Below are 15,207 nucleotides of genomic sequence, written 5' to 3' on the forward strand. Positions count from 1 at the left end.
TGCGCCGCCCGCGCCATCGCTACCGAGGAGCAGCGGCTTCCGCCTCGGTACGTGTCATGGCGGCTGTCACATGGCTCCTCCGCAGGGAGCCCGCCCTCAGCTGAGGCCCGGCGGCGGGGACCGGACGAGAACCGCCTCGCTCCTCCCGTGAGCTCTCCGCCGCTCCCGGCCGTGCCGCCGCGGGGGTCCTGCTCCCTTCTCCCCGGTAAGCAGCGCTGCAGGCAGGTCACCCGTTCGGGAGGGTGTCGCTGCAGCTTCCGCCTCTGTCTGTGGTGCTGAGGGGACTCTACCGGGGCTGTGGGGCCTGGCTGCGCCTCTGTCGGCTGTCCCGGGTCAGACCCCGCCGCGGGGCTGACGGCGGTGAACCGGGGACACCCGGCTAGGAGTGGGGGTAACCGGCGAGATCGGTGCGGTCGGGCCGGGACGATGCCATCGGCTGTGTGCTAGCGCTGCCTGCGGCGGGTGCGTGACGCCGGGCAGGGCCGGAGGTGGCGGCTGGCACGTCGCTGAGGTCTCGGTGCCTGGTCGGGGCTCGGGGGGCCGGGCGGGCTCGGTCAGTGTGTGCCTCTGGCCCGCGGCGTGCGGCTGAGGCGGGTTGGACACGGAGGAGCTCCTGTCAGTGCGGCGGCACCGCTCCGCTCTGCAGGCCGCTGCGCAGGTGTGTGGGGATGTGGTGAGGGGCGCCGGTACGGTAAGGGAGTCACCTGCCGGGTCAGGAACACCCGGCCGGTGGGAGGAGGTTACTGCTTGGCTCGGTTTTGTTAGCAGAGCTACGAAGCGTTTGGTAGCGATGGAGGAAGATTCGGGGAGGATCGTGAGGTGATGGAGGGAGCACGGGGTCTGTGGTCCACGGTCCTGCTCGGAGGAGCATCACCTCTGAGGTCAGGGCCTTATCCCATGAGGTCGTCAAAGCCCTTGAGAATGGAGAGACCACACCAGCTCTTTGGGCAGGTTGTTCTTCGGTTTCGCTGTCCTCACGGTGAAGTTTCTCTGTCTATCCAGCACGGACCTCAATGTGCACCCATTATCCTCTGACATCCTCCCGCCGTTGAAAGCTCATAGGAATGCTGATGTTGTGTGTTTGCTGACATCGAGGTGAAAAATAAAAAGATGGTGTGTTTTAGCTGTACTCTGTCAAACTGCTAGGTCTGTTACATGTATGTCAGTGCATCCATGTTTACAGCAAAGGTTAGCATGTAATTGCACTTTCATCAATACCAGTGGTGCCAATAAGGCTACTAATGGTATCAGTAAGGCTACTAATGGATTGATCAGAGACAACAGAATTATCTCAGTGAATGGAAATTATATGGGAAATATTCAGCCTTATGCAGGAGGCAACAAATGCGGGGGGGGGGGGGGGGGGGGAAGTAGGAAAGTTTGCAGTAATACAGAGTAAAGGAGTTTACAGCTTTTTGCCCAACTTAAAATAGTTACCTCAGAAAACGAAGAGGGAATTTCAAGGGAGTGACATTCTGGAATTAAGCACATGGATGATGCAGACAAGGTATATGGAAACTCAGTGTTTCTAATGGGAAAGATAAATATAATTGCTTCTGTGTGATTATATACAAATTTTCAAATTATTTTCTTTTATTACTGTTTACATTTGGAATATATTTTTGTGAGCCAAGGAGCATGGCATATTACATATCATTACAGCATCTCAGCTGTTCTTGTTCATTTCTATCCGCACTTTAGATTTGGCATCAAACAACACAACAGAAGGAAAATGACCCACTGGTTTCACCGCAACCCTCTGAAGGCTACAGCTCCTGTTTCATTTAATTTTTATGGGGTAGCCACCACTCCAGCTGCAGCAAAGGTTTGCAAGTAAGTGTGCTTGTGGTTAACTTCATGCTGTCTCTCAGTTTGGGGGGCATTCTTAAAAGTAATGGTTACTCTTCAATTTTTGTTCTGAAGATGATGAGAAATGTGTAGGCTGTGAGACAAGTGTTTGGTTACAAAGAATGAATTATCCAGTTTTCAAGTCTCTGAGTGTGTGGCAAGGCCTATTATAATAATGCAGAGGCGAAAGAGTGAACATTTCATTGTCTTTCTGATGACTGTGCATTCTTCTGCAAAACATTACTTAAAGTCATTTCTATAAGTGAATAAGACATGAATGTTCTATTGTAGATAAGAATAGAATGAAAAGAGATCTCAGCTTATTTGGTAGATCTGTGCTTATCTCTTCAGATGGTCATCCCATTCTAATGTTGAAGAATGTTTCTGCTTGTTACTTCCCTTCCCCTGCACCCGAGATCTCAGTAGATAAAGGCATAGTTATTTTACTTTAGATTAATAATAAGTACTGATTATCCATTGCTGTCTGTCCAAAAAGGTGGTGGTATACATGGATGGGTACATTCTTAATAGTACATTTTTGGGTAGAATTTCTTAGAGATCTTTGTATTGTGTTTCTTACCCTCCATATAGTGATCTGAGGTTATCTCGATCCCGACTGTTGGAGCTGTTCACAGACTCAAGTTGTAATCCAGAGATGATGAAGAATGCAACTGACCTGTACTTCTCACTCTTGCAAGGTAGGAACATTAATTAGCAATACTGCTAATACATCAAGAGGTGTAGAGTTTGAGTTTAATGACACTTCTCAGAATGTGTATTGTGCTAATCTTCCATAAAGAAGCTTTGCACTTCTCAGGAAGGAGAGTATCTTCATGGGTCCATAAGCTTGATACCAGTCATGGGTACTTTCTGTGAGTTCCAGTGTTCTTTGTGACCCTGCCAGTACTAAGTGTTGGCAGTTCTATCCTCTTGCTTTTAACCTCTTTGTGCTTCCTGCTGGAGGAGAAAATGTTTAGGAGTCACTCTTTGATGTAAACTTCACTCTTTGATGTAAACTTCTGGTTTGTCTATGCTGGATAATAGACTTGTTGTGAGCTTCTGCTGCTTATCTTAGGTGTATATATAGGTGCTCGTTAGAACAGTAGCTACAGTATCAGTAGATGGTCACCTATGATGATGCATTCCCTCGAGACCTTCCTCCTGCCAGTATTTTGATAACTCTCTCTTAGCAGTCAGGTGCTCAGGCAAGATTTTTAGGACTGAGTTGTCAGGAATCAGCTGATTCATGGAAACTGTGATCCTTCAGTCTGTGGGAAGTGAAGTAGCTCATGTTGGTTTAGTTCCCTCAGCCACTGGGATGATGTAAAACAGTGTGACATAAAGGTAAAATAGCAGTCCATGTTGCTGCAGAGAAGATTTGGAGAGTTTCTTTAGGAAAGCATCACTCTTGATCGCTAAAACCTGCTGCATGTGAAAGGAGCAAGTATTTTCTGAGTTTATAAATGTGTCAGCACCTAGAGCTATAGCTCAAATAGCTGCTGTTGCAAGTCTTGAGTTCTTGGGGTCTGTAAGACCTGATCAGATCAAGGCCAGACTTACTCTTCCCTGAAAAATTCCTTGGGCCTGCATGTGTTAGGATTTGAACATCTGATGGCATAAACTTCAGTCCACCGACTGCTGCTTTCTGAGCTGCTGGATGTAAAGGACTAATTTCCTGTAGCCCTGGAGACAAAAAAGAATAATGAGTAGGTAAGTCGTAAGCCCTTTTCCTGTTGACCAGGCAGCTCTTCCTGGAATTTCCCAATAGCCACTATGGTGTCAGGGAGTCACTTACTCACCTTGAGCAGTCTCAGTCATCCTGTACCTGGGTCAGCCCAACTCCCAACTAGTTACCATAGAGGACATGCAGACACCTGCAAGGTTTGCCTTGAGCAGTCAGGACTCACAGTGTTGAGTTGGAGACCTGCTGGGCAAGGAGTTTCTTGTAGCTAGTTAGGGTTTTTTGCACATCTTGTTCTGAAGATACAGGTTTTTGAGCAGTACAGCAAGAAACACTGTTTTACCTATATCTGTGTTCTCATTGATCCCTATTCCTGTATTACTTGTTTCTGTTTCTTACCTTGACATTGCCTGTTGGTACATTTTTTTAATCCTACAGGTTTTATCCTTTCACTGGATGACTCTTCCCAAGAATGCAAGTTGAGATATATTCAGAACTTCAAGTGGACAGACACGCTGCAAGGACAAGTTCCAAGGTATATACACTGTTATGATTACAGGATATGCATCTGTTTTCTTTTGGTCTATTATGTGTATGCACATGTGTGAAGGAAGACTTAGAAGTGTAGCAAAATGTAGAAGTGTAGCAAAGTAGTTTTCAGAATCTTGTTGCTGTGTGGTTTTGATAGTTGCTGTACTGTATTAGGTGCTCTGAAGCATGTGCTACCTTTATGTAAAGGTGTGACCATAGAATCATAGAATTGGATGGGTTGGAAGGGACCTTAAGATCACATGGTTCCAACCCTTCTAGTGGATGCTTTCCACTAGACCAGGTTGCTCCAAACCCCGCCCAACCTGGCCTTGAACACTGCCAGGGATGGGGCAGCCACAGCTTCTCTGGGCACCCTGTGCCAGTGCCTCACCACCCTCACAGGGAAGCATTTCTTCTTTAGATTTAACCTAAATCTCCCCTGTTTAAGTTTAAACCCATTACCCATTGTCCTGATTACTAGAGTCCCTGACGAAGTCCTCTCCAGCATCACTGTAGGCCCCAAATGCATGATAATTAATAAAATAAAGATTTTTGTGATAAGTGATTGTGATAGAAGGGTCTGTTGTGTTTCAGTTGATCTACAAACTATATCTGCAGTTAGCTAGAGCAGTACAAAAAACAACCTTAAGAGTATTAGTGAATTGTATATGATAACACAGATTACTACAGTTTAAAATTTACATTTGGCTCTATTGCCTGACCATTATCTGCTGAGTTTTTTGAAGTACATTGCTGAAGATCTCATTTTGTTCTTGTCCTCTGAAGCTCACAGTGCATGTGCTCCTGGTACAAACAAACAGAGCTTCTGTTTTAAGTAGGGATACAGATCTATAACCTCCTGGATGATTCAGTTCACCCTTGCTATTGTAGGCAAGTGTGTTGTATAACCACAGTTTCAAATTTGTCAAGCTTTATCTAGAATAAATGCTCAACTTCCTCAAAGCTTTTATTCCCTTTGGAAGACAATCTGTTGATTAGGGCTCTCTCCTGGTTTTCTCATCGCCATACGCACTTGTCCTTGTGCCAGCATGATTCTTCCCACTCCCACACCTTTCTTTTTAAAGTTTACTAGTTCCTAAGCTATCCTGAGCTTGTGATTGGAAGTTCACTCTTTCCACAGACCATGTTTTTAGCTTCTGAAACTCCCTGCTATTTGCACATGCTGTTCAACTGCAGTTACATAAATACTTGCAATAACATTCATTCGAGGGAGACGTAATAGACTCTAACTTATTAACTCAGGAGCTACAAGTTTAAAGGAGACATTCCAGAGCAAGGCTTTCCACAAAATGTGCAATTTAAGGAAAAAAAATCATGGAAAAATGTCAGCCACACCCAAAGCTAAACAACTCTCAAGTTACTGTTTTAAAGTAAAAGTTCCCAAATGGGAAGGGGAGGCATCTGAATGTGGGAGATTGAGTTCTTAAAGGGAATAAGTAAAAACTGAAGTCCCTTTTAGGCAGTTCAGCAAGTGGGAAACTGTTGACTTCTTAAGTGAAAAGTGTTGTATGGAGAGAAACATTGATTTATGTTTGTGTGATCTGTCAACAGAGAGAGCTTGTTGGAACAAAATGGAAAGCATTTAATTGTTTGGGGGGTGTTGTCTGTCTGTAGTGCCCAGCAGGATGCAGTGTTTGAACTGGTTTCCATGGGATTTAATGTGGCTCTGTGGTACACAAAATATGCATCAAGACTCGCTGGAAAAGAAGAGTAAGTGTTTTTCTTTTCTTAGTAATTCCATTGCAGCAATATTCCACCCCAAAAATTAGCAGGTTCTGAGTTCTGACTGTTATAGTGCAAGTCTCTCTGAGACAGTAGGAGTTCGAGGAGGCAGATGGACTTCATTCATGTGCTGTAATGTCCAAGTGCACTTCTGTCCCTTCTTGCGTCTATGACAAAGTGACTGTGGTATAGAGAAAGTGTCAGTTCTGAATAAACCCTTCATCGGTCCTGCTCTGAGTGTCCAGTTACAAAATAAGGATTCTCAGAATTACAGCTCTGCTGAATTTTAGCCCTACAGAGTTCTAAAGCTTTTGCCTTTTAACACTTGAGGTTACCTTTAACTTGAAAGACATTAGAAGGTCTTTCATTTCTTTTTTCAAGTGAGTTCTATTTGATTATTTAATGATTGAACACTGTAAAAAAACTTCTTTACCATGAGGGTAGCACAGCAGCAGGACAGGTTACTTGGAGAGTCAGTGGGCTCTCCATTTGTCAGGGATTCATCTAGACAAAGCCATAACTGACCTGATCTACTGTTGTCTGTAGCTCTCCAAAAGTGGGAGGTGGGACTAAATGACACCTAGAGGTCCTTTCTAACCAAGATTTCATCCATTTATTCTGTATTCTTAGTATAACAGAAGATGAAGCAAAAGACGTTCACAGAAGCCTGAAGATAGCAGCTGGGATCTTTAAACACTTGAAGGTAGAAAAACTGTCTTTGCTGTCTATTCTGTAAGTTGTTTCCAAGTACTTGACTTTATCTTAGAAAAGCATTTGCTCTTCTGACAGGGTTACAGAATAAACAAATACCCCAGACTGTCTGAATGATGCAAGAAATAAAAGGCATGCTGTGCAACCACTCAATCCTTGCTACTCTTTCCCAGTGGCAGTGGAAGAGTAATGCCCGATAGCACATGCACAGTGCAGCCAACTGTCTTGGGACCTTCACTCAGTGTCGCATCCATGCAGGAATAAGGGACTTGCTTTGCATTGGCAGCTGTGGTATTAAGTCCAAACTAACTTTGGGACTTGCTTTGTCCTTAGGAAAGTCACGTTCCAAAACTGATTACACCTGTAGAAAAGGGAAGAGATTTAGAAGCTCGACTTATTGACTCATACATCATCCAGTGCCAAGCTGAAGCTCAAGAAGGTATCTTCAAATCTGCGTTTGTTTGGGTTGGGAAATAACAGTCTTTGTGGGTTACTTTGGTGTCTCATGAAGTCTGCTTGGCAGCAATGCCTGGTTTTAACTCTCCTGAGGTACTGTGGTTTAGTGGGGTGAGTTGCTTTTAAAGAAACTTCAGTTACAATTATAGGAGGAAACTGCCAAAAATCAGTCTGATATTACACATGTAACCAGTTTGGAAGAACTTGTGTGTGACATTCCTTCCCTCTTCGTTTTTCCTTTCCTTCAGTTTCTTCACCACCATGCTTGCCTAATGTAAATTCCCCGTCCCTTTAAAAAAATACTTGCAGCTTGTTTACTATGCAGTCTTCAGACTAACTTTCCTCCAGCTTTTCTATGAATTTCGAAACATTCTATCCAAGAAACAATCTGTCTTTATTCTGCAGTTTGCTTGACTGCACAATACATGTTCTCTGCTCATGCAGGGGGTTTAAAACACTAAATACCTCTGCTCTGATGTGACATCTTGAATTAAACTTAAATACTGTGCTATGAAACTTCTTTTTTCAGTGACAATTGCTCGGGCTATTGAACTGAAACATAATCCAGGATTAATAGCTGCTCTTGCTTATGAAACAGCTAACTTCTACCAAAAAGCTGGTGAGTGTCTTGTTTTGTATCCTTAGTGACCTGGTTTATGCATTCTTGCCAGCAGACATACTTTACCCGCCCATCAGTTGTGATACAAGCACTGTTTCTCAGTGGACACATGCTTTGTGTATTTAGCTTCTATTTAGCCCATTTAAGGCTTCAGTTATCAGTGTAACAGATATATCTTGATAAAGCCTTTTGGTTTTGGGGAATCCTTTTCTGTAGCCACTGGCAGGAAATGTTAGTGAGGGGAAACAGAAGACAGAGTAATGTCTTGAGGATATATAATAGCTGCAAACAAGAGGCTTGATGTAAATGGAGTGTGTTTCAGCTACCTTTGGGCAGCACATGATGATGCAGACTGTAAAGCGTGCGTAATGCAGGTTAATTATGTACATACTTCCAGGTGACTGAGCTATCTGTGGCTTTACTGAGGCAAGTCGGAACAATGCAGAAATATGGGAGTCAATATAAGAGATGGAATATTGTAGCATATGTAGGCTTTTATAAGTCACTACTTGAAATTGACCTAGGAACGAGCTTTGAAGTGCTGCCTAAAAATACTTAGCAGAATTAACCTTCCAAACTTAGTGGATGGCAGTTTCAGAGATTCCAGGGACAACTGCATGATAGCTCAATAAACTGCATGGTTTTGGTTTTTCTTACAGTTTCTCTGTGTTTTTGCAGAAGTAATTTATGTCACATGTTGCTAGCATCTTTAAAGTTAAGATCTGTTGCTGAGTTTAAGAATTCTGGTCTTTTGGGGGGTGTGTGATTTTTCTTTTTGGAAATGTCTTAAAGAATAACTTGACATATGTGTTATAGATCAAACATTATCCAGTTTGGATGCTACCTATGCAGGAAAATGGAGGAAGTACTTAAACTTGAAGAACAGTTTCTATATGGCCTATGTAAGTACTTTGCTTGACAGCTGTTACAGCTTTTAATGTTGTCCTAAGGACAAGATAGGGAATGGGGGCTTAAGTGTTGCCTTGAATTTCTTTCTGTGCTGTGAAGGGAGATGGGCAGTGTTGACGGTGTTTGAAGTGGTTTGTGGAACCAAGTGAAGTTACTGCAATGTGGAATTAATTTTGATCCCATGTTGTTAAGTGAAGCAGTTCAGGTTGAGTGTAATACTGCTGTTCCGTTGTCTGCCTCACAATCTAACTGATCATCTTTTTGAATTCCCTGAATGAAACTGCGTTAAGCAATGTTAGGTACCATTCCAAGTGCTGTCCCTTTGAGAGTGACTGATCTCTTAGCAAGTGCAGTGCCTCTCTTGGGATCATCAGCTGCTCAGTTTATTTCTTGTTGCCTGCCACAACCTGTAACCGGCTCTTTCACACTGTAATAAAAGGCCCAAACTAAGCTAACACAGTTGTCTTTCTCTTACATAGCTGAACCTGTAGCTCAAAGCTGCTTGCCTTACTAGCAAGTTTGAGAGGTGAGGGAGGCTCAATGCTGTGGTACTTTTTTGTTCTTTGTAATATGGGCAATGGTAGATTTAGGTACCACTTGCAATACTGTGAGAACAGAGTAATGAAAGGAAGGAATGCAAGGTAGGCATTAGTTCATGGGATTGTTCCTTTACCTATGGTATTTAGTATTTTAAATTCAACAATTCCTGATAATGGAAAAGAGGCAGTTCAGTTCTCACTGGAATACAGTACTATATTCAAGTGTAAGTGTAAAGGAATGGGACTTTTGGGGCTGGAAAAGTTATTTGGACTATGGCAAAATATCTCAAGCAGCAGAATGCTTCATCGCTTCTGCATCAGTGATATTTGTTGCAGGTTTGTTTTTTGACTGTTCAGGTTGTTTTTAATCTTTGCTTTGTAAACTTGACTGGGGTTCATCCTCTTTCTGTGATGGGGCTTGATAGAACCATAGAATCAACTAGGTTGGAAATACCTTTAAGATCATCAAGTCCAACCATTACACCAGGATTGTGGTGCACATTGATACAATAAGAAAGGTTTGAACTAGACCGTATACTAGTGCTTTTGGTAAAACAGCTCAAAGACTCTCATCTAGACTTGACACAGCTTGCTCCATACCTTCCTCATGGTGTTTATGTTGAATGCATTGTTCAGTGAATGCTGCTTTGATTTGCAATCCTGACTTGTCAGCTGTTTGCAAGGAATGGCAGCTTCAAAGAGCTGCAACTCTGAAGTAAAGAAGAGCAGAGGTGAATCGGTGCAGGAAGTGCCCTGTGGTGCTGGTAATGATTTTGTCCTCTCCCATTAGGCTTATTGTTACCATGGTCAAACTCTACTGGCAAGTGATAAATGCGGGGAAGCAATCAGATCTCTGCAGGAATCAGAGAAATGTAAGTGTGATTGAGACTGGATTATAGGGTCTAATGATGACATGCCTAGTTTATTTTGCTGTATCATGTTTATTTTGGTCTCCTATAAACTTAAGGTTTTTATCTGTCACCTGATGAAAATCCAGCACGATTTTGAATGGAGACAAATGTATTCTTTCCTGTATCTTACCAAAGACTGTCGTTCATAACAGTGCTCCAGAAAATATCATCTTCACTTCTCAGCCTGTTAGAGACTGGCTTTGAGCTACCTGCAGTGCAGTGTGAGAATCACTTGTCTGGTATTGATGGATGTTAAATTACTGCAGCCTTTTCTGCTGTGGAGGTTGCTCTGTCTTGCATTAAATAGTAAATCTAGATCATGATTGTTTGATTTTAAACAGGTTTCAGTAACTTACTTCCTTTCTATTTCTTTAAAAGGTAGATTAAGGGAAGTTAGCAGTAGCTCAGTGTTTCTTCAAAGCTATTGCTACCCCAGCAGTCTGCTCTGCATAACTTTACCATGTTGTATAAAAAATGCTCAAATCATCACATGAGAAACCTTTAATATTAATTTTAAAAATAAATAAAGAATTTATTAGAAGCAGTTAAGTTGGATTACTTTCGGTAAACCAAATACTGTGTTTTTTACTGTGCCTGTTATTCACAGAAGAGTGTTTTCTTGCCCACTCCATATTAAGTGCTGTTTATTCTGGGGCATCACCTGTGTGTGGACACCTTCATTCCCTCTCTTTTTGCCTACCGTGTGGCACAGTTCTTGGGCTTATTGTTGCATTTTGCCTTGTGTGGAAGAATGCTTTCCTGCATCTTCCTCCCCAAAAAGCTAGCTCTTGTTTTTTCCTGTTCCTGGTCACTTTTTGGATGCAGTAAATCTTGGCTGAAAGTGCTGCCTTTGAGCTAGTTTATTTTCATTTCTAAGAAGCAAAAAGCCTAAATGGATTCTGGTATCTCCTAAAACTGAAGCATTGTAGATCAGAACCCTGATTTAATAGAGTCATGTAAATGATTTTTGTTACATTTCTTGCAAAGTTTTTGCCAAGGCTGAAGCATTGTGCAAAGAATATGGAGAAACCAAAGGGCCCGGGACTACTGCCAAACCTTCTGGACATCTCTTCTTTAGGAAGTTGGGAAGTTTGATTAAGAACACACTAGAAAAATGCCAGAGAGAGAATGGGTTCATGTAAGTAATTTATGGTTTGGTGCAGTGCTCTGTATGAGCTGTTATTACCTCATTTGCCTTTATTTCAAGATAGGATGGTAAATTTTACTCTCCAGTTCTTACATTCCTTTAGGGCATGGCATGTAACTTAAAGCAGATTTGCTATGGGTCTGTGCTGTCACCTTCTGTGTTCTGTGCCAGTTCAGCAGGGCAGGTTGGACTGACATGGAGAGGTTAAGTGGTTTTCTTCCTTCATTCCTCAGTGGCTTTGTTTCATTTCCTTCTACACCAGAGACAGTCCTGCAGAGGTTGTTGTGTTGCTCTAATGTTCTCTTCCCAACTGCTGGGACCTAGTAAGCAAAAGAGGACAGAAGGGAAATGGAGAAGAGACTTAGCTGCTTCTGCTTTGCTACAGGGAAGCAAACACATGCTTTCAGTGAAGAACATGCTTTAGGGTGCTAGGAGCTTTACTAGGCTAAGTATAATTAATATTGTGAATAGGGCTTTCTGTTAGTTAATACCCCTTCCAAAAAGAGTTTGGAAGCAGTTTAAAACAGCAAGATTAGCTTGGCTTTAGAATTCTTTTGCTCATTTCTTTCTCCCTTCCCCTCCTCTTGTGATTTAGGATTCCATAATAGTTTTGTTATTTCCCTTGTTATGGTATTTAAAGACCTGCATAATAGAGAAATTGACTAAACAAAAATAATTGTTAAGTACATGAAGCTGAATTTTATACCCCCATTCAGGCTTCATGTTGTTCCAAGTCTTTGTGGGTGTTGCTGTTATGCACTGTGGCACATTAAGGCTGATTGAGGAAAAGAACCATTCTCTTCATCTTCCTTGGGAAGTATTTTAAATCCTCCTTTTAACATTCAGCTGGGCAGGCTGCTGGGATATCAGGTCTAGGTTGTGCTTTGCCTCGAAAGGTTGGACCAGATGATCCTTGAGGTCCCTTCCAACCTGGTGTTATATGACTCTATGTTTTTTAAGGTCTTTTGGAACAAAAGGTGCTTTTCTCATCAAAATGCTGGGAATAATGGTTATCAAGTAGCGAAAAAAAACATGTGGTTATGAGGGGATGAACAATACCAAGAAGGAATTGCCTTTGTTCTTCTGAATCTCTCTGACAGAATGCATGTTGGACAGTACCTTAATAAAGAAAGAGAGCAGCAGTGAGGGTCACTGAAAAAACACAGATTGTTCTTCTTTAGAACTGCAAACAAGGCTTGCAGAGATGATGCGCTGTGTTTTAACTGTATTGCTGTGTTCTATGACAGCTATTTTCAGAAGGTGCCAGCAGAGGCTCCCCAGCTAGAGCTGAAAGCAAACTATGGCTTAGTAGAGCCTGTTCCTTTTGAATTCCCTGCCTTGAACGCACACTGGACTCCTGACACACTCGCGGCATTTGATCTCACCAAGAGGCCAAAGGATGACGCTGTAAGATAATCTCATGTGCTGTTTTCTTGTTACCTTTATTCTGTGTCTAGTACAGAGTTACTGGTTTACTTTTCTGCAACATTCCCCAGCTAAGGGTATAGACACAAGGCTACCACCTGAGCTCACATTTTCACTGTGCCAGGAGACAAGTCAGTTAATTTCTGCTACACTGTCAGCATCTGGAAATGAGGAGTCATTGTTTTCTAAGTCCTGAATAAGAGGAAGTTCTTAAAGGTGTATAAGATGCTGGAATGTTACGGGAGTGAGTCCTATAGAAGGTTCTGTTTTAGAAAAGGATTCATTCAAGGATGCTGAAACAGAGAATATGTGTCTTTTTCGAGGCTTGCTCAAAGCCTTCAGCCTCGAAAATAGAGGCAGCTATTAAATTAGAATATGTAAAGTTAGCTGTGCATAAATACTGTGCAGGCACAGTGGTTTGTACTTGTGGTATTTAGGGCTTTTTCTTCTTGCTTGCAGGCTAAACCAAAACCAGATGAAGAAGTAAAACCTCTGAAGGAACCAGATATAAAGCCTCAAAAAGACAGTGGATGCCAGATTTCTTAAGTGCCATAAGTGCTATGAATTCACTTTGAAGCTGTATTAATGGGACTCTGGGGCTTTAGTTCTGATCTCCCTTTTTCTGATCCTTCTTTTTTAATTTAGAAGACTAATTTAATTTACTTTTGTTAGTGTGCATCTATCTTGCTTGAGAATGTGGTGGATTTCTAGGAGTTTATTTTTATCTGACATATTTTTGGGTTTAGTGGGATATCATGGAATGAATGGGCTTAAATGTTCCTATTGTGCCTCTAGAGAGTTTCTTTTTGTGGGTTTAGTTTCTACCCGCAAATAGCAAAGGAAGTATCATGATTGTAACGCTTGAGGATGTTTCCATTAAATTATATGCTATGTAATGTTAAATTGTGCAAACAAAAGTTTGCATGAACAGTTCTATTTGTCCAGGTTTTGCCATTCAAGCTCATCACCCTGTCGTGTTCAGATTCATCTAATTGGAGTGAGGGAAGAAAATCTGGGTTCGGTTTGTAACACCCCTGTGGTATTTCACAGGACTTAGAAAGCCTTAAGTTCTGTGTAAGAGGAGCACAATTTATATTCTGAAATGATTAGTATCTGTTCTTCCCTCTACAGATTAGGGTTCTTGTATCAGAATTTGTAGTAAGGTACTTTAGCTTGTCTGTCCTTAAGTTAAAATCCTTTAATGTCAAAGTGTATATGAAAGTGATGCAGCAAGTAATATGAATGTGCTTAAAAGCAAAGCTCAGTCAAGACTAAGAAAGAAAGTGTTTCGTAGAATTTGCTTCTTCCATTTCTGCCTTCTGTGGAAAATGTGATAACATTCTTTAGTGCTGAGCACTGCAGAACACCCATGTCAACAAAAACACAGCTTTCTGATGTGCTACAAACACAAAAGACTGATGCATGCATTGAAGTGAGACCTTCCAGTCTCTAGGTACCGGTTGTTGCACCTCACTTTACCTGAGAAAGAAACTGAACAGCCTGCAAATGCTCCTGTTTTAACAAAACGTGACGGCATATGCACTTACCATGAACTATACTGTAAACACATTCCTCTCTTGGTGCTGTTTGGATTGGTTCATCTTCCACTGTGATGTAGTTCTGTTTGAAATTCTTTATAGGGCATAGAGTAAGTTAGCTTAGCAGCCAGGATCGTAGCTCCTTGAAGGCCCATGGAACAAAAGCTTTTGAGGAGGTTAATAGGAAACTCAAAACTCTTCCTGAGATACTGGACCAAACTGCAGAATTTGTTGCTGCAAAAGGCACAGATGCTTAGTGCTGCCTGGCATAGGCGAACCAAATGCAGAACTTATTGTGTTCAGCGATGGATTTTTCTTCCAGCCAGTTTTGCACACAAAATACGTGTAAAATCAGCTGAATTCCTTTGGAAGAAGTTTCTCTTCTGCAAAGGCTTGGGTGGGCAGAAGATGATGAGTATCAAGAAGAATTTATATCTAAAATTCCTCCATTTCTTCTGATGCTGCACGGGGGCCTGGAATATGGTTTATGAAGACTTTCTCATTTCTGTTCATAACTTCATCCACTGACTTTTTAGTCTTCTTGCATTGTTAAGAGACCAGCTTAGGTTTTGCCAGAATGGAAAGTGGAGCTACTGTGCTTATACAGATTTCAGTTCTGAAAATGTTTAAAGCTGTAGTCATCACCGTTTGCTTAGCCTGCCCCCTTTAAGGCTCAAGATAGAGTTACCTCAGTTTCATAATCGTGATTTTATTGTTGCTCACTGTTTTTCAGATGCTTGTGCATGTTAATGTGTATATGTCTGATCCTGATTAACTTCCTCTATGCAGACTAAGATGCCAGTTTCCCTCCTCCCCTCATTTTCCCTCCCGTCTACTACACATCTAGGTCCTGGGACTCATTTCCAATGAGGCTTTTGCCCATGGGTATAATTCAATATATTAATATCTTAAAACAAAATGATCATGTCTAAATCATTCCCAAACAACTTCTTAGGAAAGGTTAGTTTTATGGACTTGTAAGTCTTTGGACTCTTTTTTGAACCAAGTGGTTTGTTTGAATCAAGTTCATTGTAAATAGTTTGGGGCATAACCAAGTGGATTATGTCAGATTATGGCATTACTTAAGCCTAGCTGTGTAACCTCTTATGCTGTAGCTGTTTCAGTAAATATGATGTAGTAGTTTAAAAA

At 41.9% G+C, this 15,207-nt stretch overlaps 1 protein-coding gene across 2 annotated transcripts; it reads left to right on the forward strand.

The window, feature by feature from the left end:
* Positions 1-15: 15 nt before the first annotated feature.
* Positions 16-13,437, forward strand: BROX (BRO1 domain and CAAX motif containing). 2 transcript variants are annotated; one of them, XM_057398801.1, is made up of 13 exons: positions 16-205; positions 1,702-1,833; positions 2,440-2,546; positions 3,968-4,064; positions 5,696-5,791; positions 6,434-6,506; positions 6,848-6,953; positions 7,500-7,589; positions 8,406-8,491; positions 9,828-9,909; positions 10,936-11,086; positions 12,343-12,502; positions 12,980-13,437. In XM_057398801.1, exons 2-13 carry the CDS (start codon positions 1,733-1,735, stop codon positions 13,064-13,066), a joined length of 1,236 nt encoding a protein of 411 aa, XP_057254784.1. In that variant the 5' UTR covers positions 16-205; positions 1,702-1,732; the 3' UTR covers positions 13,067-13,437. The 2 variants fall into 2 exon arrangements, with proteins under 2 accessions (XP_057254784.1, XP_057254785.1); XM_057398802.1 differs by lacking the exon at positions 16-205 and adding an exon at positions 587-658.
* Positions 13,438-15,207: the final 1,770 nt, after the last annotated feature.

This window comes from Pezoporus wallicus, unplaced genomic scaffold (assembly GCF_028554395.1).
Source record: "Pezoporus wallicus isolate ANWC-B61680 ecotype Strahan unplaced genomic scaffold, APGP_CSIRO_Pwel_v1 contig_5231, whole genome shotgun sequence".
NCBI classification, from domain to species: Eukaryota; Metazoa; Chordata; class Aves; order Psittaciformes; family Psittacidae; genus Pezoporus; species Pezoporus wallicus.